General features: G+C 51.0%; 1 protein-coding gene across 1 annotated transcript in view; it reads left to right on the top strand.

Moving 5' to 3' along the window:
- The first annotated feature begins 708 nt into the window (after positions 1-708).
- Positions 709-26,310, top strand: part of CPAMD8 (C3 and PZP like alpha-2-macroglobulin domain containing 8) — a 43,893-nt gene continuing 18,291 nt past the window's right edge. The window contains exons 1-24 of the mRNA XM_033136624.1: positions 709-895; positions 3,654-3,805; positions 5,586-5,608; positions 5,945-6,110; positions 7,156-7,208; positions 7,843-7,860; positions 8,805-8,859; positions 9,429-9,542; positions 10,888-10,972; positions 11,090-11,198; positions 12,301-12,528; positions 13,086-13,256; positions 13,788-13,916; positions 15,244-15,412; positions 16,850-17,022; positions 17,928-18,077; positions 18,218-18,376; positions 20,132-20,274; positions 20,427-20,489; positions 21,755-21,986; positions 22,679-22,832; positions 23,652-23,791; positions 24,510-24,561; positions 25,212-25,510. Coding sequence (XP_032992515.1) covers positions 801-895; positions 3,654-3,805; positions 5,586-5,608; positions 5,945-6,110; positions 7,156-7,208; positions 7,843-7,860; positions 8,805-8,859; positions 9,429-9,542; positions 10,888-10,972; positions 11,090-11,198; positions 12,301-12,528; positions 13,086-13,256; positions 13,788-13,916; positions 15,244-15,412; positions 16,850-17,022; positions 17,928-18,077; positions 18,218-18,376; positions 20,132-20,274; positions 20,427-20,489; positions 21,755-21,986; positions 22,679-22,832; positions 23,652-23,791; positions 24,510-24,561; positions 25,212-25,510 — 3,132 coding nt within the window. The 5' untranslated portion in view covers positions 709-800. The remainder of the gene's footprint in view (positions 896-3,653; positions 3,806-5,585; positions 5,609-5,944; positions 6,111-7,155; positions 7,209-7,842; positions 7,861-8,804; positions 8,860-9,428; positions 9,543-10,887; positions 10,973-11,089; positions 11,199-12,300; positions 12,529-13,085; positions 13,257-13,787; positions 13,917-15,243; positions 15,413-16,849; positions 17,023-17,927; positions 18,078-18,217; positions 18,377-20,131; positions 20,275-20,426; positions 20,490-21,754; positions 21,987-22,678; positions 22,833-23,651; positions 23,792-24,509; positions 24,562-25,211; positions 25,511-26,310) is intronic.

Genomic DNA, 26,310 nt, shown 5'->3' with positions numbered 1-26,310 from the left:
ATGGATACATCAATGTAAATATTGACGAGTGTCCATAAAAATGGCCACATTTTTTTTAATCTGGTATGTATCAATCCTTATCAATGTCAATAACTGCAGTGGTTCCTTGGTTCTCAGACTTAAATCCGTTCCAGAAGTCTGTTCCAAAACCAGAGCGTTCCAAAACCAAGGCGCGCTTCTTTCCCATAGAAAGGAATGCAAAACGGATTAATCCGTTCCAGACTTCTAAAAACAACCCTCAAAGCAGCCATTTAACACGAATTCTACTATCTAACGAGACCACTGATCCAGAAAATGAAAGCGATAAACAATGGACTGTACTATAATATAAATGAAACAGTTCTGTATCAATAAAAACAGGCGTGCTTCTTTAATTCTGAACTTTTGGTAAGCATCGATAAGAAGAAGAAGAAGAAAAGCGCGTTTCCAAAAGTTGGAGCGGCGCTGCTTCGGGGAATCACGATTTTTACGCGCGGCATTTTTGCGCGCGGAAGGAAGGAATCTCCGGGAAGAGGAGGAGGAGGAAGACCCCCGAGTCTGTTGAGCGGGGACCCCCGGGGGTCTGGCGCGCCCCTCCCCGCGGCGTCGGGCCCTGCGGGGCGCGCGCCTCCCCGGAACAAAGGGAGCGCGCGTCGGAGGCGGAGCGCGGAGGCGGAGGCATCGGCGGGCCGCCCCGGGCCGAGGCGGGGCTGGAGGCGGCCGGGCGGGCGGGCAGCGGCGGAGGCGCAGGGCCGGGGCAGAGGCGCTGCTGGCCGGCTCGGGCGTCGGCGGCCTCCCGAGGGAACAAAGGGCGCCCGGCCATGCCTCCTCCTGCCCGCCGCCGACGCGCGCCCTGGACGCTGCTGTTGCCGCTGTGCACGCTCTGCGGGATCTGCACCCCGAGCCCGGACAGGAGGTGAGTAAAGCGACCCGGAGAGCGCGCAGAGAGAGCTTCTCGCTCGCCTCCGGGAAGCCCTCGCTGCAAGGAGGAAGGGGAGCGCTCCCGAGCGTGTGCAGAGAGCCCAGGAGTTCCTGAGCGCGTGCAGAGTGACCTCTCGCTCGCCTCCGGGAAGCCCTCTCTGCAAGAAGGAAGGGGAGCGCTCCCGAGCGTGTGCAGAGAGCCCTGGGGCTCTTGAGCATGTGCAGAGTGACTCCGGGAAGCCCTCGCTGCAAGAATCAAGGGGAGCGCTCCTGAGCGTGTGCAGAGAGCCCTCTTCCTCTGCTCTGTGAATTCTTCTGGTGGTGAAGAGGGAAGAACGGGGGGGGGCGGCGTTCTCAGGCATGTGCAGAGAGCCTTCTTCCTTGCCTCTGGGAGGCTGCAGAGAGGGATGAGCCCAGGGGGTGTTCCTGAGCATGTGCAGAGAGCCCTCTTCCTCACCTCCAAAACCCAACCGGGCTGATTGTGGTTGCGAGCCGAGAGGAGGAGCATCTTCCTGCCTCAGATGCTGGGTGAAATTTGGCCGCATCTCAGCTCAAGCTTCCATGACCAATGGCCATCCCATATCTCTGACCGTCAAAAAGTTCTTCCTGATGTTGAGTCAGAATCGCCTTCCTCGAAGCCCTGGGTTCGAGTGCTACCCCCAGAGCACAAGGAAACAAGCTCCCTCCCTCTTCCGTGTGAGATATCGGAGGATGCCTCTCCTATCTCCTCCCAGTCTCCTCTTTCCCGGGCTAAACACCCCCAGCTCCTTCAACCGTTCCTCATCAGGCTTCCAGACCCCTTGACCATCTCAGTCTCCCTCCTCTGCCCACCTTCCAGCTTGCTTGTCAACATCCTTCTTAAACTGTGGCGCCCAGAACTGGGTGCCGTATCCCAGGTGTGGTCTGACCAAGGCAGAATATAAGGGCGTCCAAAACTCTCCTTCCTTGGAGGCTTCTAAGCAGAGGTCGGGTGGCCCTCTGGTCCTGGATGGTTTAGCTGAGATTCCTGCATTGCAGGGGGTTGGTTTGGATGACCGCTGGGGGTTCCCCTTCCAACTCTAAAATTCTGTGACTGTCTAACCTCTGCGTAAACGCCGCGCAAGCAAATCAAGACAAATACTCCGTAATAAACAGGCCGTCCAGCGGAGCCCGGTAGCAAGTCCTAGAAGTTACAAAACATTTGCTGGAACATTTGCCCGTGAGCCGGACAAAACCAGCCAAGTATAGCTCAGCCGGTCGAGCGCGAGGCTCTTAGGGTTGTGGGTTCGAGTGTCACGTTGGGTGAAAGACCAAATGTTTCCTCGTTGTTGTTTTTTGCCCTCTCGCTGCCCAGCTAGACTGGTCCAGAAAACACAGGCGAGGTTTTGCAGATTTCAGCTTCTCATCCTCCCTGATCTGGGCCGGTCCTGAGCGCTGCCTCGACTCTGCCTGTCGCCCCGGGAGATCTCTTGGCAGAGTTGCAATGAGATCTCCATGGCAATGGATCCCGCTGAGGGGGAAGGAGTGTGCAATGTTTGGAATTTGGAGGGGAGGAGGGAAAAAAGGCAGCGCTGGGAGATAGATAGGAAAGAGAGAACCGGCTGGCGAAGTTGTGGCCGAATTATGTTTCCATAAGCGCGTGACGCGGAGAGCTGTCTTGCACGAAGAAGGCGCTTTGGGGATGGGATGGGCTGAGCAGGGCGGGAGAGGTGCTCCGGAGGAGAATCACGACAGCGGCATCGGTAATCCTGCAGCGGGGACCTTTCCGACGGCGTCCGAAAGGTGCCCGGAGAATTTGAATGGCATGTGTGCGCCTTACAATTCGCCGTCGGGCGCCTTAGCGGCACGTTACTGGTGGGTTTGGGCTAGGCGGGGCTTTATAAAGACGCAGCACGAAAGGGGAATTCAGCGAGGAGGGAGGAGGAAAGAAGAGCGCTCGGGCAAAGGGGGAATAGTTAACTTTTAGGGGGCCTCCCTGCACTGGCGGGCTTTGTTCCGTTCCCATGCATTCTGCCCCACTGATGACACAAATGCAATAAGGGTTAAGAGTGGACCGTATGCATGCCATTCCGCTTTTTTAGTTCCCAAGTGTTGCTACCTGGAAGGGCTGGGGAGAATATGGTGGCAGAGAGAAGTTCAGAATCAGAGGCAGGAGCGGAGGAGCAGCAGCCTGACTGGGGACTGGGAACGGTCTCTGAGACCATATAACACCAGTCCTGAAAGACCTTCATTGGCTTCCAGGACATTTCAGGACACAATTCAAAGTGTTGGTGCTGGCCTTCAAAGCCCTAAATGTATACCTGAAGGAGCGTCTCCACCCCCGGACACCGGGGTCCATCTCCCGAGGGCCTTTTGGCGGTTCCCTCCCTGCGAGAAGCGAGGTTACAGGGAACCAGGCAGAGGGCCTTCTCGGTGGTGGCACCCTCCCATCAGATGTCAAGGAAATAAGCAACTATCTGACTTTTAGAAGACATCTGAAGGCAGCCCTGTTTAGGGGAGTTTTTAATGTTTGATGTTTTATTCTGTTTTTAATATTCTGTTGGGAGCCACACAGAGTGGCTGGGGAAACCCAGCCAGATGGGCGGGGTAGAAATCATAAATTATTATTATTATTATTATTATTATTATTATTATTATTATTATTATTATTATGGGATGGCAGTGGGGATGGAACACAGGGCCTTCTGCATGCCAAGCAGGTGTTTTGCCGCAGAGCCTTTCTTCCAGAGCCCCCCCCCGCTCACTTCCTTCTGCTCTCCCTCTTTTTCCCCCAGGGGCTACTTGGTGGCCGTGCCTTCGGTCTTCCGGGCGGGGGTGGTGGAAACCATCAGTGTGGTCATCTTCAACCCGGCCAAGGAGACAACGGTCCAGATTCAGCTGTCAGTCAAAGGAGAGACGGTGGCACGAGGGCACGGAACGGTTTTGGGTAGGCCCCCCGTTTACGTACGTGCAAAGGGCGCCCGGGCACGGCTGGGTGGCAGCTTATACCCCCCCTACCCGCTTCGCCAGGGGAAGAGGGGCTTGAGGGTTTTTAAATTTTTTTGCAAAGGGTGCAGGTTGGAAAGGAAAAGGCGAGCGTCGACGATTCTCCGGCTGCCCATGGAAAAGCACTTTGGTTCCGGAAATCCTTCCCACATAAAATATTGTGGATAGGATGTTACGGGGCGGGGCGGGGGGGGGGTCAGTGTGCAAAAAGCGGCCCAGATCCAAGGATCCCCAGATGGTGGAGGTGCCAGGCGCCATCCTGGCAACCCAGGCATCTTCACTCGGTCACAAAAGGTTGCAAAATGCGCCCAGCAAGTTTTGAACGCCGGCGACAGCGATGCTTTCAAATCTCAGTATCTGGGAACCCCAGGAGGAGAGGAAGGGGTCTTGGGGTGAGATCCTGCTGGTGGGATCCTGCTTGCCTGCTGGAGGCTGAGCCAAATGGGACCCTGGCCCGGTCCTGCTGACTGACAGCTGTCACATCGACCCATTCGGAAAACAAAACTCATGTTTCGCCCGTAGAATCTGTGTTTCCAGTTTCTTTTTTTCCGGGGTGGCTGAGGCCGACCCACATTCTGGGGGCAGCTGCGCACCTCTGCCTCATGGATTTACTCTCTAATGTTTTCCAGTTGAGGCTCAGGAGATTTATTAAAATTACAGCCGTACCTTGGAAGCCGAACGGAATCCGTTCCAGAAGTCCGTTCGACTTCCAAAACGTTTGGAAAGCGACGTTTGGTTCGGAAACCAAAGCTCAGCTTCCGACTGGCTGCAGAAACACGCCTGTTTTTATAGATACCTATCACAAGAATAAACGTTCGTACCCAATGCAAAGTATCCTTTAATCGTGCACCAGGATTAAAAATAAATAAATACAGTATTCATTGATTAACATCGGAAGCCGTGTCAGATGTTCGGGTTCCAAAAGAACGTTCAAAAACGGAAAGACTCACTTCTGGTTTTCGGTCATTCTGGAGCCGAAACGTTCAACTCCCAAGGCGTTCGGGATCCGAGGCACGGCTGTATAATTATTATTAAAATTTGTATTCTGCCCGATACCTTTAGGTCTCAGCTAGCGGAGTCCGCAGCAAAATGAGTTGCAATACGCATAACCCATAATAAAAACAACCGAAGCGTTAAAACCCGTAAGGGACACAATCCGGGCACCGAACGCGTAAGGAAAATACTCGAAACGTAATCGAAATGTGATCAGAATGATCGAAACGTAATCGAAACGATCAAAACAGGGTAAAAACAATTGGCAATACGGATGTGCACACACTAATACCTGAAGGCAGCCCTTTTCAGGGAAGTTTTTAATGTGTGATATTTTTGTATCTGATTTTGGCTGGGGAAATCCAGCCAGATGGGCAGGGTACAAATAATAAATATTATTATTATTAATTACTAATGGAGGGTGGCCTCCCCAAGAAAAGCCCCTCGATAGAATAGCTCAGAAGTAGAAAAAAATCTAAATTAATGTGCATCGATTAACGGCAATTTAAAAGGAATCACAACCCCCTCCAGATCCACTGAGGTCGGTGTGTCTGTGTGTGTTCAATATCGCAGTTAAATCTGGTGTGTTTGCACTGGGTGGGGGGGCGTGTATCTGTGTGTCGGGGAAACCCCTGCCAAATTCGATATTGTTCGGCTTTCTGAATCTTGGATTTGACCTCCGTTTTTCTCTCTCCTCTCTTCTCTTTTCCTTTCCTACCTTTTTGTAGGCAAAGGAACCATCAAGCTCAAGGTGAGTAAAAACCGGGGTAGGGGGAATTTCCGGGATAGTGGCTTTGTCTCTTTGCTTTGTCTACGTGAGTCAGAGCGTTTTTAACAATAATACGCGGCGATAAAGAGACGGAGGAGAGTCTCGATTCAGAAATAATAATTACAAACCAGCAGTCTTATCAGCAAAAGATACCGGGAGTTGCTAGAAGGACTCTGTCGGAAGGAAATTTAAATCTCTCCCCCCATCTTGCAGCCCGTCAGATTAACCGCGAACTCGTTAAAGTTGCTCCGACCACCTTGAAATTAGTCATGGTTCTGGCAAGGCAGCGCTATAACTCCCTTTTGTCTTCTCGGCCAGGTGCCCCCGGGGCTACGGGGCCAGGCGCACCTCAAGGTATGGGGCAACCGTTACTTGGCGGAAGAGGGCTACATTTTCCACAACCACACCACGGTCACCATCGACAGCAAGGGTGCTTCCGTCTTCATCCAGACCGACAAACCCGTCTACAAGCCGAAGCAGAAAGGTGGGCGCTTGCTGGGAGCTCTTTCGTGTGGCAGGAGAGGATATGTCATTTATTCATATCCTTCCTAACTTGGGTGGCGCTGTGGTCTAAACCTAGGGCTTGCCGATCGGAAGGTCGGCGGTTCGAATCCCCGCAATGACGGGGTGAGCTCCCGTTGCTCGGTCCCTGCTCCTGCCAACCTTGCAGTTCGAAGCACGTCAAAGTGCAAGTAGATAAATAGGTCCCACTCCGGCGGGAAGGTAAACGGCGTTTCTATGTGTTGCTCTGGTTCACCAGAAGCGGCTTAGTCAAGCCGGCCACATGACCCGGAAGCTGGACGCCGGCTCCCTCGGCCAGCAAAGCGAGATGAGCGCCGCAACCCCAGAGTCGTCCGCAAACTGGACCTAGTGGTCAAGAGTCCCTTTACCTTTAACTTGCGCTAGCAATATTCTTTACTTAGCAGAGTTACATTCCCCCTTTTTACATGCACAGCAGATAGCTGGTTGCAGGCTCGTGTGAGCCTCTCATTATTATACATTATATATTATGCTCCAGCCAGGAGGAAAAGGAGGTTTCGACTGGCTGGACCAGACATTCCCTGGCACGTCTTCTCTAGCATTACAAGGAATGTTGTACTTGACTGCCTCTTGTGGATCACACCCCACATTTTGCACTCGCGCCTCGTGGCGGGTTGAGCTAGATGACCCTGGGCGCCCCCTCTCCAATTCCACCATTCTGTCACGCTCCTTTCCTTCTCCTTCCCTCTGTATTTATTTTTTTAAATCAGTTTTATGTTATACAATTAAATTCAAACATTAACCATCAACATTTAGGATCTCGGTGGTTTCCATTATCCACCTTTTATCTACTGAATCTTACCATTTCTCCGTTTTCCTTAAAACCATCCCTTTTTTTTAACCCTGGTTTTTAATACGTTACTAAAACCCTGCCGAGGTTTTTAGCTGTTCGCAGTGTTCTCTTAGGTAGCTTGTAGATTTCCCCCGTTCCTAATTAAATTTTCTCTCTTCCTGCTTTCTGATTTCTTCCTCCTTTTCTCTGTTTCTAGTGCTGATCAACCTGTTTACCGTCAGCCCGGACTTGCGGCCCGTTGATGAGAAGGTGAGGAAGGGGTTGTAATAGTGGTAAGGGGGGGGGATATATATATATTTATCCTGGGCTCATTCCCTGGCATCTCTGGGGTCTTCGAGGAGGAGGACCTCGCCAGACTGGAGACCTGTGGAACTTCCTGCCACCAGAGCCAACCGCCAACTTGGAGGGCTTTAAAAAAAAGGACTGGGCAAATTCACAAAGGAGGAGAGGCTATTCCTACGCTCCCAGGGCAATGCTGGGGGAAAGGGCCGTAGCTAGAGGGTGGCTAGAGCAGCTGCTGGGCATGCAGAAGGTTGGGCTGGGGGTATTAATCCTTCATTAATCCTATATTCCTGTTTAATTCATCCCCCCCTTTCTTTTTTTGAAAACCATGAGGACTAGCATCTTACTTCGTTTTTAATGGCTCAGTGGTAGGACACTTGCTTGGCATGCAGAAGGCCCCATTTAATTCAGCCCCCTTTTAGAAAAACCCCATGAGGACTAGCATCTTACTTCGTTTTGAACGGCTCTCCGTCCGAACGCCTGGGAAGCTGGTGCCGATCCGTGTAGGCATTACTAGCTCACCCAAAAACTAAATAAAAGCTTCTTTGGGTTAAGGATGCCAAACGAGTAACTCCTTCCTCTTCCCCCCCCCCCCTTACAGGTTGAAGCCTACATTGTGGTGAGTACCTGCTGGTGGCACCGCAAACCACTTTAGGCACGGAACTACAGTTCCCAGAATTCCCTGGGGATTGATTGTTCTGGGAGTTGTAGCTCGGGGACGGCGACGAAGACATTTTTGCACTTATTCCCCCCCACCCCGCTTTTTAAAATTTTTGTCTTTCCTGCTGGGTTGCTGTTTTAACTTCATAATAACAACATTCTATCGCTTTTTTGTCGTTATTCTTATTAATATTCTGTTGGGAGATGCCCAGAGTGGTGGGGTATAAATAAACTATTATTATTATTATTATTATTATTATTATTATTATTATTATTACTATTATTATTATTAAACTTATCATCATCTTGGGGTATAATAATAATAATAATAATAATAATAATAATAATAATTGATAATAATATCCTGGGGATATATATTATTGTTGTTATTAAAAAACTTATATTGGGGTATATTATTATTATTAATAATAATAATAGTTTGATAATATCTTGGGGTATATTATTATTATAAAAAACTTATCATATTGGGGTATATAATAATTATTATTATTAATAGTTTGATAATATCTTGGGGTATATAATTATTATTATTATTATTAGTTTGATAATATCTTGGGGTATATATTATTATTAATAGTTTAATAATAATATCTTAAAGACTAAAATGAAATTGAATTATTTTTTTAATTATTTTTTTTATTTTGATAACATTTTATTGGTTTTCCGAAAACAACAACACCACAAACTCAAAACAAACCACAAATTGTCTTCCCCCTAGTCCCTCCCTTGGTTCCCTTGCGAATCAACGTAACGCAATTTCCATTGTTAAATAAAAAAAAAAAAAAACACGTTTGAATAACCTCTTGTCCATTCATAGTCAAATTGCAAGTATTTCAGAATGAAATTGAATTAAATTCTCTCCCCCCTGCCCCCCCCCCCCAGGATCCCCGTGGGTCTCGGATGATCGAATGGAACAACCTGAAACCGGTTTGTTGCGGTGAGTCTGGAGATAAAATACACATTTTGTTCTGTGCAAATGGCTTGAGATACCTGGGAGGTTCACCAATGACCATACAGCATACATTCAACACACAAAACACGGCGACAATTTGTTGTGGACGAAGGACAGCTGGACATAGAAAGGGCCCCATTGCCTTCAGGAGCTGAGGGCCGCATCAAACCCTAACCCTAACCCTAACCCTAACCCTAACCCTAACCCTACCCTACCCTAACCTAACCAGGAGAGAGCCAGTGTGGTGTAGTGGTTAAGAGTGGTAGACTCGTAATCTGGTGAACCGGGTTCGCGTCTCCCCTCTTCCACATGCAGCTGCTGGGTGACCTTGGGCTAGTCACACTTCTCTGAAGTCTCTCAGCCCCACTCACCTCACAGAGTGTTTGTTGTGGGGGAGGAAGGGAAAGGAGAATGTGAGCCGCTTGGAGACTCCTTCGGGTAGTGAAAAGCGGGATATCAAATCCAAACTCTTCTTCTTCTTCTTCTTCTCAATCTGGCCCTGGAGGCAGTGCCTTTTGGACTAAATTTTGCTGACTTTGCCCTCTCTTCCACAGGCGTCCTCAACGTCAGCTTCCCTCTATCCGACCAGCCCGTCTTCGGAGAGTGGGTCATCTTTGCCGCCTTGCAAGGCCAGGTGTACAACAAGACCTTTGAAGTCCAGAAGTATGGTGAGATTTCGGCACGGGGGGGGGGGGGAAGAGAGAGATAACCTTGTTTTCTTATTTTATATATTCTGGCGTATAAGACTACTTTTTAATCCGAGAAAATCTTCTCAAAAGTCGGGGGTCGTCTTATACGCCGGGTGGAGAATCTGTGGCCGAGTATATCTCAAACTCTATATTTCAACTGGAAAAGTTGGGTGTCATCTTATATTCCCAGTTGTCTTATACGCCGGAAAATATGGCATATTCTTTTGACTAACTCTCCAATCTTTGTGTAGTGCTATGGGTTAAACCACCGAGCCTAGGGCTTGCCGATCGGAATATTGGCAGTTCGAATCCCCGCAATGACGGGGTGAGCTCCTGTTGCTCGGTCCCTGCTCCTGCCCACCTAGCAGTTCGAAAGCACGTCAAAGTGCAAGTAGATAAATAGGTACCGCTCCAGCGGGAAGGTAAACAGCGTTTCCGTGCGCTGCTCTGGTTCGCCAGAAGCGGCTTAGTCCTGCCGGCCACATGACCCGGAAGCTGGACGCCGGCTCCCTCGGCCAGTAAAGCGAGATGAGCGCCGCAACCCCAGAGTCGTCCGCGAACTGGACCTAACGGTCAGGGGTCCCTTTACCTTTACCAGTCTTTCAAAGCATCAATTGGCTCCCCCCTCCCCATCGTGCAAAGTTTTTTCTCGACTTCCCGCAGGGAAAATCCAGCTGCTCACTGTGAAGACAGGAGCCTGGGATGGACGGTCAAGCTCTTGCCTGATCCAAACATGGGGAACCCTAAATTTCTTATGATCGGATTATAATGCAAAACTCATGAAAATTACAGTGGTGTTTTGGTTCTCAAATGGATTCCGTTCCGGAAGTCCGTTCCCAAACCATCGCCTTCCAGGGAGCTGGGTATGTTTAGCCTGGAGAAGAGAAGGTTAAGGGGTGATATGATAGCCATGTTCAAATATATCAAAGGATGTCACACAGAGGAGGGAGAAAGGTTGTTTTCTGCTGCTCCAGAGAAGCGGACACGGGGCAATGGATTCAAACTACAAGAAAGAAGATTCCACCTAAACATTAGGAAGAACTTCCTGACAGTAAGAGCTGTTGGACAGTGGAATTTGCTGCCCAGGAGTGTGGTGGAGTCTCCTTCTTTGGAGGTCTTGAAGCGGAGGCTTGACAGCCGTCTGTCAGGAATGCTTTGATGGTGTTTCCTGCTTGGCAGGGGGTTGGACTGGATGGCCCTTGGGGTCTCTTCCAACTCTAGGATTCTGTGATTCAAAACCAAGGCGTGCTTTCCCATAGAAAGTCATGCAAAACGGATTAATCCCTTCCAGCCTTCTAAAAACGACCTCTCCCCCCCCCGCCAGTTCTACCCAAATTCGAGGTGCGCATCGACCCCCCTCGCTACATCCGGGACCTCGGCGCGTGTGAGAAGGCGACCGTCCACGCCAGGTAAGGACGGGGCGCCTGGGGTCGGGGGGGTGTATATTCGGGGACCCGGTTGGGGGGCGGAGGGTCCGGAGGCGAGGGGTGGATTAGGGCAGCTCTGAAGCCGCTCCTTTTTCCCAGGTACACTTTTGGGAAGTCCGTCGCCGGCAGGCTGGCCATCAACATGACGGTCAACGGCGTGGGCTACTACAAGCATGAATCCGGCCACCCGGTTCTCAAAACCATGGAGGTGAGTGGACAAGGGGGCGATGGACGGACGGGTGGCTTGAGGAACGGCTGCGGGAAGCTTTCCCGGCCGTCCCGTAAATCGCTCTCTCTAAAGGAAACTATATCCCAACCAAAGAGGAATGGTTGAATAAACTCTTGGAATTAGCAAAGTTGACTGATTTGGAAAAAAATATAATTTGGAAATAATGGAAATATTTAAATGACTATGACGACGAGGATTAAATGTAAAGTATTGGTTGTGTTTAGAGTAGACTTGCGAAGGTTTTAGAAAACATACTGACTGAAATATTTGAGACCGTGTGGGAGAAAAAAATACGGAATAACAGATACAATCTTCGAAACAAAATAAAATACAAAAATTCCTTCCAGTAGCACCTTAGAGACCAACTAAGTTTGTTCTTGGTATGAGCTTTCGTGTGCATGCACACTTCTTCAGATACAATCTTGTTTAAAATGGACATAGGAAGTGGAGTTTAAGCGGTGGAAGTCAAGTAATGAAACTTTATCATTATTTTCTTATTGAGATATTTGTAGAATAAATTGGGAAGAAATTCTTCCAATTGTTCTTTTCCTTTTTTCATATTTTTCTTCTTTCCTTTTTATATATATGTGCGCCTATATGTAATACATATGTATGTGCGTGTTTGTAGTATTTGTTTATATTTTGTAATAATTATGTTAAATAAATAAAAATTTGTAAAACAACAACAACACAAACGTAACGTTTGCAATGCTGACTCTTCAATAATTTTATTACCAGCCTCTGAATCAGTTTAGCAAGCATCTCAGTCCATTATAACTCTGTGCGGGATATTTCTCATTTTCCTTCTCTTTGCCTGCGATCCAAAATCCTCAGCGCCGGCAATTCCAGCTTCTGCGCACAAAGGCAAATTTAAATGTGCCGCATCTAAGGCGAAGGGAGACGTATCCTTCCGCCATTATCGCCCCAAAATTCCCTTCCGGGATCTCGCGACGGTGCCATCTTCGACCTCCGGCAACCTCTCCAAGGCGAGGGCTTGGGAATGCCCCCCGCCCCGCAGACCCCGGAGACGCGTTGCTGCCGGCCAGTGCAGGCAACGCTGACCCCTCCCTCCCTCCCTCAGATTGACGGCTCTGCGGATTTCGCCGTGTGCGTGCGGGACATGATGCCGTCGGACGTCCCCGAGCATTTCCGCGGCGCCGTGAGCATCTGGGCGACGGTCACGGGGGCCGACGGGAGCCGCCAGGTCACCTTCGACGACTCCACCCCGGTCCAGAAGCAGCTGGTCGACGTCAAGTATAGCAGGGGGACCCCAAAACACTTCAAGCCGGGCCTCCCTTACAGGGCGAAGGTGAGCGCGGCGCGCCGTTTCCGGTACCCGACTCCGGAATAGAGCGGTCCCAGGACGCGGGTGGTGCTGTGGGTTAAACCACCGTGCCAAGGGCTTGCCGATCAGAAGGTCGGCGGTTCGAATCCCCGCGATGGGCTTCCCCTACCCCAACTCTCAAATTAACATCAATTCTTAATGTGCTCTGCCATATGTTAATTGGGCCTTAATTATCCATGTAAAAGGGGGGGGGGAACTGTATTCAGATTTATTTTATTTCCGTGCTGTATTTTTTATGTCAAAAAGCGTTACTTTTTTATATCCCCCCTCCAGACCATTGGTTTATTCTATTCATTACAATATTTTAATGTTTGCATTAAGTCCATCAGTTATATGGAGGTGACAAACCATTCTGTCAGCTTGTTTATTCAGTATTTTTGCTGCTTTGCTTTTTTCATTGCCAGTACAGTAGCAAATTGGGAGGAAAAAATGGGGGGGGGAATCCCTCCCCAGGCCTCTCCCTACACACCATTGTTGCTGGATCCGTCTCCCTTTCTCTCTCTCTCTCCCCCCCCCCCCAGGTGGAAGTCACGTACCCCGACGGGAGCCCTGCGGACGGTGTGAGGGTCCGCGTCAAGGCTGAACTGACCCCCAAGGACAACATCTACACCAGCGAGCTGGTGTCCCGTGGCGGATCGGTGGAATTCGAAATCCCCTCCATCCCCCCCGCTGCCCAGTACGTCTGGCTGGAGGTGGGTGAGAGCGCTGGGGGGCTTGGGAGACCCGGGCCGGGGGGGGGGCTGGCAGAAAGGCAGAGTGTGTGTGTCTCTTATCTCTGGGGTGGGGGCTGGATGAGCCTAGGGCTTGCCGATCAGAAGGTCGGGGGTTCGAATCCCCCCAACGACGGGGTGAGCTGCCGTCGCTCGGTCCCTGCTCCTGCCCACCTAGCAGTTTGAAAGCACGTCAAAGTGCAAGTAGATAAATAGGTCCCGCTCCGGCGGGAAGGTAAATGGCGTTTCCGTGCGCTGCTCTGGTTCGCCAGAAGCGGCTTAGTCCTGCTGGCCACATGACCCGGAAGCTGGACGCCGGCTCCCTCGGCCAGTAAAGCGAGATGAGCGCCGCAACCCCAGAGTCGTCCGCCACTGGACCTAACTGTTAGGGGTCCCTTTACCTTTATATTTGTCCCTTCTATGATTCTAAGAGGCGAGGGGGTAGAACAGGGCAGGGGGCAGCCCGCCGGGCAGAATGACCTCCCTGCTTCCCTCTCTCCCCCCACCCCCCAGACCAAAGTCACGGCCCTGGGAGGGGCGTCGGCCGGGGACCAGTACCTCCCCAGTTTCCTCTCCATCAGCGGCTGGTATTCCCCGAGCAAATGCTACATCCAACTTCAGATGCCGGAACGGCCTTTCCAGGTGAGCCTCTCCTCGGTTGCCAAGTTTGGGTGGCTGGGGGTGGTTAGATTTGGGACCCCTCTTGATGGCCCCCCTCTGCTCGGAGCGACTCTGCCGCGGGTGGGGGAGAGATATCAAATTTTTTTTCAAAAGAAGGGGCATTTGATATCGATATTTTGTCGTTTCTGACCTTGGCAATGTATGGCGAATCGCGATTTGCGTTGGAGCTGGGCGATATATATTGTCCAAAGCTGGTTTGGAAGACCATATTACTGTGAAGGTGATTGGTCTCAGTGTGATGCAGCAGCTAAAAAAGCCAATGCAATTCTGGGCTGCATCAATAGGAGTATAGCGTCTAGATCAAGGGAAGTAATAGTACCACTATATTCTGCTCTGGTCAGACCTCACCTGGAATACTGTGTCCAGTTCTGGGCACCACAGTTCAAGAAGGATACTGACAAGCTGGAACGTGTCCAGAGGAGGGCAACCAAAATGGTCAAAGGCCTGGAAACGATGCCTTATGAGGAACGGCTTAGGGAGCTGGGTATGTTTAGCCTGGAGAAGAGAAGGTTAAGGGGTGACAGGATAGCCATGTTCAAATATATAAAAGGATGTCATATAGAGGAGGGAGAAAGGTTGTTTTCTGCTGCTCCAGAGAAGCGGACACGGGGCAATGGATTCAAACTACAAGAAAGAAGATTCCACCTAAACATTAGGAAGAACTTCCTGACAGTAAGAGCTGTCCAACAGTGGGATTTGCTGCCAAGGAGTGTGGTGGAGTCTCCTTCTTTGGAGGTCTTTAAGCGGAGGCTTGACAGCCATCTGTCAGGAATGCTTGGATGGTGTTTCCTGCTTGGCAGGGGGTTGGACTGGATGGCCCTTGGGGTCTCTTCCAACTCTAGGATTCTATGGTCTCGTAATTTCTGACCTGGCAATATATCTCGAATGTGTGCTGTGCAAAAATCACAACACGATTAAACTATTTTATACTTTTATATAAGACTGTGTCATGCCCATTCTTGTTCGGACGTTATCAGCTGTGTAAGTTTAAAAGGGGAAAGGTACTCTGCTAAATTGTAGAACTTGTTAACGCAAGTTGGGAAGGATGTAATTCAAAGAATATATTCTCTCCTGCCTCCCTGAACATTCCCCCAGTCACGATATAAGCACCATCCCATCCATTTGGTCTGTGACATTCCTCCTCGGCAGGAACTGTTACCTTCTTTGCATCTCGGGGCAGAAATCATTTGAGCTGCTGTCGAGCTGCGTACATAAACGGTATTTTTTGGTGGGGGGTCTTTGGGGATCTCTGACCCCAGGATCCCTAAAATCCCTTCTCTCCCCCCAGGTGGGTGAAGAGGCGTCCGTCATGCTGAAGTCCACCTGCCCGTGCAATTTCACCCTCTACTACGAGGTGGTTTCGCGGGGGAACATCGTCCTCTCGGGGGTGCAGCCCTCGGACGTCACCCGGCAAAGGAGCAAGAGGGACGCCCTCGGGAGCGTCACCCACGTCCCAGGCAAGGTTTTCCAGCAGGGCCGTCTTACCCATAGGCGCTGGGGTGAGGGGCACCTGGGCGCCGGGCTCTCGGGGGCGCTGTGGGGATAGCCAGCAGATGGGACGACCAGTAATCCCGGAGTTCCTGCTCCCACTGCGCCGTGAAAGGGTCCGCTGGCTACGATCTGATGGTAGTTTGTCGTGAGTTCGAAGGTTGCTGAGTGCCTCTGAAGGTTTTCTGCAGGTATCTGGAGGTTCCGAAGATCCCGGAGAAGAAGACAGGCTAAACTAGGTAGCGGCCAAAACTTAGAAGGCCAAATAAAAGTTTTTAAACAAAGTGAAATAAATGCTAAGAGACTGCAGTCAGTGGTGAAGAAGCTCTCAGCTGCTCTGTGCGGACGGTTTTGGTTTTGGTTTCTCTCTGGCTTGTCTCGCACGGTCTCCACACACGCTACAGAGAGCGGAGGCTATTTATTAAGGAATCAAACAGCGCCATAACATTTACACAAAGCAATCACAACCTTGTTTCTATGCTAGTTTTAGGCGGGAAACCATCTATTAACCGTTACACGGGCGCCCTTTTCCCAAACGCAGAGGGATCCATGCAGTAAACTCCCTGCTGGATCTTTTGCCCTTCCTTCCTAAAGCGGAAGGATATCTTAAAGTAAAATACAAACAAATCGGTGCAGTAGCACCTTTAAAACATATTCCCGCAGGGCGCCAGGCCTGAGAGTCCAGGGCCTGAGAGTTTAGTCCGGGGAAGAGTCCGTCCGTTGGTCAGAGCGCCACGGCGGGCTCTTCTGCTGCGCCGCGAGTTCGGGGGCGACCGAGCCAGCGAGACGCTGAGGCGGGTGGCCGGTTCCGCCCTCCTGCGCGCCTGGGACTTTGCAAGCTGGACAGGGGGGGCGCTGGGCAGGTCTTGGCACCCCAGCACCGCATATCCTTAAGACAGTCCTGCTTTGCGGTTCAGGGTCGGGCGGGGGGGGGGCAGTTTCTGGCCGCGCCCCCCTCTTCTTTTTCAAAATAATTTTTATTAAGTTTTGCAAGCAAGAAGACCCAGAGTTGTGCCAGCTCAGTGCAGACGGCAAGCGCCCGTTTGTGTCTGGCTCCGAGGTATCTAGGGGGCGTCGGAGGGCCTCTGCGGGAAAGAGACGTCCCCGTGGGGGTCTCTCAGCCGGGGGCCCGTCTCCTGGGTGCCCCAGTGAGCTGGAGGAACGTGAAGCATTGCATGGGGTGGGTCTATAATGCCCTCGGGGGTTCCCTTCCAACTCTGTGGTTCCGCAAGCATATGGTGAATTTCAATCCGGTGCGCTGTGAATTATTCTGTGTCATAGCGGTTGCGCCAAAGGTCTCGGGGGTCTATGGGACCCGGTCGGTCCGGGGCCTTGCAAATCAATGCGTTTAATGTGACGGCATCGTCCAGGTACAACATTGCTGCCTTTCCACCCCCTCCCCATAGGCCCGACGGCCCCTCCTGCACCCGAGATGAACACCTGTGTCACCTCGCTCCGCTTCTCCGTGACCCCCAAGATGGCCCCCCTGGGACGCCTCCTCGCCTACTACGTCCGGGAAGACGGGGAAGGGGTCACCGACAGCCTGCAGTTTGCTGTCAAGCCCTCCTTCGAGAACCAGGTAGCGGCTGGGGTGGATGGGGCTACATCTTCTCCTCCTCTTTCTCCTTCATCCTTTTCTTCTTCTCCTCCATCTCCTCCTCCATCATCATCTTCTCCATCCTTTTCTTCCTCTTCTCTTTCTGCTTCTTCACCATCATCTCCTTCTCCTTCTTCATCTCCTTCTCTTTCTACTTCATCTTTTCCTTCTTCTCTTTCTTCTTCTTTATCATCTCCTTCTCCCTCCTCCTCCTCTTTCTTCTTCATCATTTTCTTCTCTTTCATCAGCTTCTCCTCCTTTTCCTTCTCCATCCTCTTCTCCTTCTCCTTCTTCTCCTCCTCCTTCTCCTCCATCAGCATCTCCTCTTTCACTGTCTTCTTCTCCTTCATCCTCTTCTTAATTATCTCATCATCCTCTCCTTCTCTTTCTCCTTCATCCTTTTCTCCTTCTCTTTCTGCTTCTTCTTCGTCATCTCCTTCTCTTTCCTCATCTTCTCCTTCTCCTTCATCTCCTCCTCTTCCTTCTCTTTCTTTCCCTTCTTTATCATCTCCTTCATGAGCTTCTCCTTCTTTTCCTTCTTTCCTTCAACATCTCCTCCTCCTGTTTCTCCTTCATCTCCTTTTCCTTCATCTTCTCCTTCATGAGCTTCTTCTTCTCCTTCTCCTTCAACCTCTCCTCTTTCAATGCCTTCTTCCCCATCTCCTCCTCCTCTTTCTCCTCCTCTTTCTCCTTCATCCTTTTCTTCTTCTCCTTCTTCTCCTTCTCTCCTTTCCTTCAACCTCTCCTCTTTCAATGCCTTCTCCTTCCCCACCACCTCCTCCTCTTTCTCCTTCATCCTGTTCTTCCTCCTTCTCCTTCTACTCCGTCTTCTCCTTTCCTTCAAAATCCTCCACCACCTCCTCCTCCTCCATTTCTCTCGCCACCAGGTTTCCGTGGCGTTTTCCACCAACGAGACCCGTCCGGGAGACACGCTGACCCTCAAGGTGGCCGCAGCCAGGGGGAGCTGCGTCTGCCTGGCCGCGGTGGACAAGAGCGTCCACCTCCTCAAGCCGGGCTTCCAGCTGACCACGGACCAGGTGAGTGCTGGTCCCCCACATCGGGTGACACTTTTAATAATCGGCACCGAGAAGGGCTGTCTCCCCACGGCAGAGCCCCTGCTTGACGTGCAGAAGGCCCCAGATTCAACCCCCAACGGCCGTTCTGTCTCCTGCCGCAGATCTTCCAGGAGATGGCGGACTACGACGTGTCGGACGCTTTCGGCGCCGCCAAGGAGGATGGGCATTTCTGGTGGGCAGGGATGTCTTCCCGCCGCCGGCGTTCCTCCATCTTTCCCTGGCACTGGGACATCACCAAGGACGCCCGCTTCGCGTTCACGGTGAGGGGCCGCTATTCCTGCACGTTTGCTTGCTGAACTAATCGGGGGAAGTCGTAGGTTTGCGTACAGAAACGCACGGGAACTTCATTCGCGCCGGACGGCGGTCACACCAATAAAACAGAAATGGAACATACTTTGGTCCCTTGGTTCTCAGACTTAATCCGTTCCGGTTACAGGTGGGTAGCCGTGTTGGTCTGCCATAGTCGAAACAAAATAGAAAATTCTTTCCAGTAGCACCTTAGAGACCAACTGAGTTTGTTCTTGGTATGAGCTTTCGTGTGCATGCACACTTCTTCAGATACACTGAAACAGAAGTTACCAGATCCTGAAATATAGTGAGGGAGTGGGGAGTGGTATTACTCGGAAGGGTAATACCCCTCCCCACTTCAGCTCTCTATATTGGACAAACAGGCCAAACCCTACGCCAAAGGATAAATGGACATAAATCTGATATCAGGAATCACAAGACAGAGAAACCAGTAGGAGAACACTTCAGTCTCCCAGGACATTCTATACAAGATCTCAAAGTAGCTGTCTTAATACAAAGAAATTTCAGAAATAGACTGGAAAGAGAAGTGGCTGAATTGCAACTAATCACCAAACTTAAAACCATGGAGAGACCTGGTCTGAACAAAGACATTGGATTCTTATCTCATTATACATAACAAAGCTATCTTTAGCCATCTCACCCCTTGCCTTTCCCTGCAAGACTAATTGCAGCCGTTAAGACAACAGGTTTTCCACACCTATCAGCTGATCACCCATTCCCACCACCCTTCCGAGTAACACCCCTCCCCACTCCCTCACTATATTTAAGGATCTGGTGACTTCCGTTTCAGTGTATCTGAAGAAGTGTGCATGCACACGAAAGCTCAGACCAAGGACAAACTCAGTTGGTCTCTAAGGTGCTACTGGAAATAATTTTCTATTTTGTTTTAATCCGTTCCGGAAATTCCGTTCCAAAACCGAAGCGTTACAAAACCAAGGCGCACTTCTTTCCCATAGAAAGTCGTGCAAAACGGATTAATCCGTTCCAGACTTTAAAAAACAACCCCTAAAACAGCAACTTAACATGGATTTAACTATCTAAGGAGAGCGTTGATCCATAAAATGAAAGCAATAAACATTGGACTGTGCTATAAAATAACACTTCTGGGTTTTCAGTGTTTGGGAACCAAGGTAACACTGTGTATCCATATATTTCCATGGCTGCTCCTTGGTGCTCCGCCAAGTGGGTCTTCCTGGGAGGAGGCTTTGGGGAAGGGAGAACGTCTGTCTTGCAGGCACAAGATCTAGGCTCCGATTTAAACCGACCTAAGAAGGAGCGTAGGGATGCGGGTGGCGCTGTGGTCTAAGCCACTGAGCCTCTAGGGCTTGCCGATCGGAAGGTCGGCGGTTCGAATCCCCGCAATGACGGGGTGAGCTCCCGCTGCTCGGTCCCTGCTCCTGCCCACCTAGCAGTTTGAAAGCACGTCAAAAGTGCAAGTAGATAAATAGGTACCACTCCGGCGGGAAGGTAAACGGCGTTTCCGTGCGCTGCTCTGGTTCACCAGAAGCGGCTCAGTCATGCTGGCCACATGACCCGGAAGCTGGACGCCGGATCCCTCAGCCAGTAAAGCGAGATGAGCGCCGCAACCCCGGAGTCGTCCACGACTGGACTTAACTTCAGGGGTCCCTTTACCTTTACCTAAGAATGACCATGGACCCCCCCCTCTCTCTATTTTCTTGTGTCGTTTGTGGTTTTCCGCCGCCCAGGAAACTGGCCTGGTGGTCATGACGGATGTGGTCAGTCTCCACCACCGGCAGCACGGAGGGATGTACACGGACGAGGCCGTCCCAGCTTTCCAGCCCCACACGGGGACCCTCGTCGCCTCGGCCCCCTCCCGGGTGGCGCCCAGGTAAGTGGGGTCTGTAGGCTTGGAGCAAAGGTCCAAATGGGGCGGTGGGTTAGCTGTGCCCGTTTCACCCTGCCAAAGTCCTTCGAACGCACAGCGTGTTTCGTCACCTGCTTGCCCTCCCCGACCTTCAATCCTCCCGTCTCCTTCCACAGAGCGGATAAGAAGAAGAGGACCTTTTTCCCTGAGACGTGGCTGTGGCGCTGCTTCAACGTCAGGTACATGGGCACTGCCGGCATTTTGGCATGTGTGCAGAAGGCTTCTTTGAACCATGGCACATCCCTGCTGCAAGAGGAGCCCTGCGGCCGCAGCAGGATCCGGCCGCGGGGGGCTCACCAAGCCCAGAACCCCATTCACAGGGCTGTTGCGCATCATGGAAAGCCCCCGCCCAGGGCTTTTTTTCGTGTCACCTTTCAGGTGGGCACCATTGCTGTACCTCTCCGCAGACAGGTGTGGGGGACTCCCTGGTCCTGAATGGGGCAACTGTGCCCCCGAAGGACCAGGTGCGCAGCCTGGGAGTCATTTTGGACTCCCGGCTGTCCATGTAGGCGCAGGTCGGTTCTGTGTCCAGGGCAGCTTCATCTGGTACACAGGATGAGACCCTCCCTGCCCGCAGACTGTCTGGCCAGAGTGGTGCATGCTCTGGTTATCTTCCGCTTGGACTACTGCAATGCGCTCTCCGTGGGGCTCCCTTTGAAGGTGACCCAGAAACTGCAACTAATCCAGATTGCGGCAGCTGGACTGGGGACTGGGAGCGGCCGCCGGGACCACATAACTCTGGTCCTGAAAGACCTGCATAGGTTCCCAGGAGGTTTCTGAGCACAATTCGAAAGGTTGGTGCTGGCCTTGAAAGCCCTAAACGGCTTCAGCCCAGTAGACCTGGAGGAGCGTCTCCACCCCGGACACCGGGGTCCATCTCCCGAGGGCCTTTTGGCGGTTCCCTCCCTGCGAGAAGCGAGGTTACAGGGAAGCAGGCAGAGGGCCTTCTCGGTGGTGGCGCCCGCCTTGTGGAACGCCCTCCCATCAGATTTCAAGGAAATAAACAACTTTCTGACTTTTAGGAGACATATGAAGGCAGCCCTGTTTAGGGAAGTTTTTAATGTTTGATGATCTATTGGATACCTGAAGGTGCGTCTCCACCCCAATTGCACAGCCCAGACCTGAAGGTCCAGCTCCGAGGGCCTTCTGGTGGTTCCCTCCCTGCGAGAAGCGAGGTTACAGGGAACCAGGCAGAGGGCCTTCTCGGTGGTGGCGCCGTCCCATCAGATGTCAAGGAAATAAACAACTTTCTGACTTTTAGGAGACACCTGATGGCAGCCCTGTTTAGGGAAGTTTTTAACGTTTGAGGTTCCATTGTGTTTTTAATATTCTCAGAGTGGCTACCCAGCCAGATGGGGTACAAATAAGAAAATTATTATTATCCTTGTCCCAACAACTCCTTCCTTGCCCCCCGGCCCTCTTCTCTCTCTCCCTCTCGACACAGCGACGTCTCCGGGGAAGCCCACCTGTGGGTGGAGGTGCCCAGCTCCATCACCACATGGCTAGCGGAGGCCGTGGGCATCTCGGAGGAGAAGGGCCTTGGCCTGGCCCCCCAAGCCCAGCTGAGGACCTTCAAGCCCTTCTTTGTGGACTTCTCCCTGCCCTACAGCGTCATCCGTGGGGAGCAGACCAAGGTCCCCCTGACCGTCCACAACTACCTGCCCGTGTGCGTGGAGGTGAGAAGCCCCGGCGCTCTTCCCAGCCTGGGAACGGCAAGGAAGCAAGGGGGGTAGCGTGGTGTAATGGTTAGAGTTTTGGCCCACGGTTTAAATCAATCAATCAATCAATCAATTTATTTATTGCATTAGCCCTATGGCCATAGCACATAGTAAAAGACCAGGCAGTAACCTGACACGATTATACAGAGAATTCAACAGTTAAAACAATTGGAAGTAAAACCGAACAGGTTAAAACAAATAAAACAAATAAAATGAAAATTAAAAGCACTAGCGGGCGTGACAACAGTCTCCATGTTGGGAATGTACATAAGACTAAGGCTAGGGGAAGTTGGCCAAAAAGGTGGTCCTGAATTTCAGGGCCTGTAATATGTAGATGGCCACTCCACGTGAAACCAAGGGCTTGGCGTCCACCAGAAGATATTTCATGCGGTTTAAATCATGGATAGGCAAACTAAGGTCCGGGGGTGGGATCCGGCCCAATCTCCTTCTCAGTCCGTCCCGCGGACGGTCCGGGAATCAGTGTGTTTTTACATGAGTAGAATGTGTCCTTTGATTTAAAATGCATCTCTGGGTTATTTGTGGGGCGTACGAATTAGTTCATTTCCCCCCCCCAAAAAAAAATATAGTCCGGCCCACCACAAAAGCTGCATCCAAACCGACAGATCCCTGCTCCCCTCTTTTCTACGCAGGTCCACGTGAAGATCTCAGTGCCCAAAGGGATCAAGTTTGTCGGCCACCCAGGGAAGCATCTCCTGACCAGGAAGAAGTGCGTCGCTCCCGGAAAAGCCAAGCCAACGTCCATCGTCCTCGCCTTCACTGAACTGGGGCAAAGCAACATCACAGGTGCACACACACGCACAGTTGTTTATTCGCTGTGGCTTAAACCACAGAGCCTAGGGCTTGCCGATCGGAAAGTCGGCGGTTCGAATCCCCGCCATGACGGGGTGAGCTCCCGTTGCTTGGTCCCTGCTCCTGCCCACCTAGCAGTTCGAAAGCACGTTAAAAGTGCAAGTAGATAAATAGGGACCGCTCCAGCGGGAAGGTAAACGGCGTTTCCATGCGCTGCTCTGGTTCGCCAGAAGCGGCTTAGTCCTGCTGGCCACGTGACCCGGAAGCTGGACGCCGGATCCCTCGGCCAGTAAAGCGAGATGAGCGCCGCAACCCCAGAGTCGTCCGCGACTGGACCGAATGGTCAGGGGTTTACCTTTACGTTTGTTTTTGTGTATACACACACACACACACACACAGGTTTTATAAAGAAAAATGGAAAGATTATCGTCAATTACCTTTGTTTTGTCCAAATGGAAACATCCAAGCTAAAAGCAAAACAGAGAATGAAAAGAGGAGGGAGGGAGGGAGGGAGGGAGAGCTAAAGGAATAGGAAAAGATTTAAAAGAGAGAGAGAGGGGGGGAAAGTCAAGAAGCTAAAGATCTTCCGATTCTTCGTCTGTCCGCTATCCGTAAGCAATATTCACTTCACTCCTAGAATCCTAGAGTTGGAAGAGACCCCAAGGGCCATCCAGTCCAACCCCCTGCCAAGCAGGAAACCCCTAATAAATCCTAATAAAGCCGCTTTGGGGTCTTTCCGTCCGGGTGCACGTAAAAGTCTTGCCACCGTGATTATGGATTGGCAATGATTGGGATTTCCGCTTTGTCTTTTAGCCAAAGCCTTTGCTTACCCCGGGAGCTGCTGCCAGGAGACCTCCCCGTTTGCCAAGAACGGGAGGCAGCCCGAGGACATCTATGCCGACAAGAGGACGCCAATCGGGACCGACTACGTCCGGAGGAGCATCTTAATCGAGGTGGGCAGATGGCGCCGGCGGCGGGGCCTGCCCAGTGGCGGCCCCTCAATCTCTAATTTCCATTTTGTTTCCTGGGTGCAGAATGAATTTAGGGCAAGAGGGAAGCAGGGAGATGGGCCAGGATATTCAGTTAATTTAATATGCCTTTGCCACTTCCATCCTTTTAATAATCCAGTTTTCCTTCATCCTTTCCCCGTTTCTGAGCATATAATATTCTTGCTGCTGTCGTTGCAGACATAAATAAATCTATTTGTTTCTATAATCCTTTAAAAAATACTTATACTTTTCAAGTTCAGGCATTTCACTAATTTCACAATCGTTTTGACATTTCCAAACTTGACTCCCTTCCCCCTCTTTCTGGCGGTGCCTTGAATTTATTTTCAATAACTTCTGCGTATCCAAATTAACTTCAATTTGCTCATTGACTCGTCTTCTTTCTTTAAATATATTCTCTTACGAAGCTGCAGGTCGTTACGGTAATCCTGCCCGTGTTTTTAATCTGCTTGCGATTCATCTGTGAGCATTCAATAAACCATTTCCATGCTTTGATATATAAAAATGGTTACCTTGATTTCTTATTCTGCAGGTAAGTTTTTGCCATTTCTGCAGACCTGTTTGTATTACCCCTAAAAGAAATGCTTCGGGTTTCTTAGGCAACTTCACCTTAAACATCCTTTTCCTCTCATTATATATCAATATATTTCTTTCTTTTTTCCAGGCAGAGGGTCTGACCAGAGAATACACCTACAGCGTATTTTTCTGCCCTAACGGTAAGTTTGAGAAACAAAATACTTCTCTGCCGTAGCTGGAAGAGTTTTCCCCTTCTGGGTATGGTTATTTCAGAGGCGCCGAATATTCTGTCCTGCCTCTCCCATGCCTGGCCAGGTGAACTCAGTTCAATAAGCAGCCTTTCCCCGTCCGTCCCCCCAAAAACCTCTGGCATTCCTGAGTCTTGTGTTCGAATTGTGAGGCCGCCGCCTGGTGTGCAAAGGGGAACCCCCCCCCCCCGTTGTGGGGCTTGACACGTGTGTTGCGATTGCACGGAGAAAAGTCCCCGGCTAGTGGGTGGCGCTGTGGTCTAAACCACTGAGCCTAGGGCTTGCCGATCGGAAGCTCGGCGGTTCGAATCCCCGCAATGACGGGGTGAGCTCCCGTTGCTCGGTCCCAGCTCCTGCCCACCTAGCAGTTCGAAAACACGTCAAAGTGCAAGTAGATAAATAGGTACCGCTCCGGCGGGAAGGTAAACGCCGTTTCCGTGCGCTGCTCTGGTTCGCCAGAAGCGGCTTAGTCCTGCTGGCCACATGACCCGGAAGCTGGACGCCGGCTCCCTCGGCCAGTAAAGCGAGATGAGCGCCGCAACCCCGGAGTCGTCCGCGAACTGGACCTAACGGTCAGGGGTCCCTTTACCCTTTACCTTTAGAGAAAATCCACATTTTCACCCCCAACAAATACGAGTACCAGTACGTGAGGAAGCCGGCCTGGATGGGGCATTTCGAGGTGTCGGTCAAAGCCCACCACAGTGCCCACCTGGCGCTGTCGGCCGGACCCCAAGACATGGCCGAGATGACGGAGATCGTGATCGGGGGTCGCCAGAACACCAAGACGTGGATCTCGACCAGCAAGATGGGGGAGCCCGTGGCCATCGCCGAGACGCCCGGCATCCTCTCCTGGGACGAGTTCCGGAGCTTTTGGGTCAGCTGGGCCAACGGGGTCGTCCAGGTGGGAAATTTGGGCATCTCCGGAGGGCAGGGGCGAGGTTTGGAGGGGGGGTTTCTAGAAGCCTAGAGAGCATCCCTGTCTCCAGGGAAATTTTCTTACCGGGGAGGAGGGGGCATTCAGCCAAAGATTGATTGATTGATTATTGTGCTGTTAGATGACTTTATTGAACTAGAAAAAAGAAAAAAACATAACACATAATCAAAATTATCCGTTACGCATAAACGTCGAAAAATTGCCCGTATCCATTACATCTCCCTCGCATGTCTTCTCTAGCATTTCAAGGAATTTTGTACTTGACTGCCTCTCATGGCTCTCATCCCACAAGCAATGGTTGTCCCAAAAAGGCTCTGGGTCACTTCCAGCAAAAGAGGGGGGCAAAAGGGGGCCACCCCCTCTTTCTTTCTCCTTTCCGAAACCTTAAAACCACCTTTGAACAAATCCTGAAATACACACACCGAGGTCGGAAGGCAAAAGCGAGCAGACCTGAAAACAAAAAACGAAAAAAAAAACTAACCTCAAGCGTACATAGAACCGGCAGTTCGAGGTGTACGTTATTTTTAAAGGGGGAATGGCCTATTGAAATCTTATTTTTGCAAATCACGCCCACCTTCAATCACATGCTCCAGGATCTCCAGGAAGTTTTGACTGGCTGGACCAAACATTTCCCTGCATGGCCACTCTAGGAAAACAAGGAATGTTGTACTTGACTGCCTCTCATCGATCACGCCCCACGCTTAATGTAACAGTTGGGATTTGTAATAATAATAATAATAATAATTTTATTATTTGTACCCCGCCCA

The sequence above is a fragment of the Lacerta agilis genome, chromosome 18 (genome assembly GCF_009819535.1).
Source record: "Lacerta agilis isolate rLacAgi1 chromosome 18, rLacAgi1.pri, whole genome shotgun sequence".
Lineage (NCBI taxonomy): Eukaryota > Metazoa > Chordata > Lepidosauria > Squamata > Lacertidae > Lacerta > Lacerta agilis.
The sequence above is the reverse complement of the archived record's forward strand: the minus strand, read 5'-3'. Positions and strand labels throughout refer to the sequence as shown.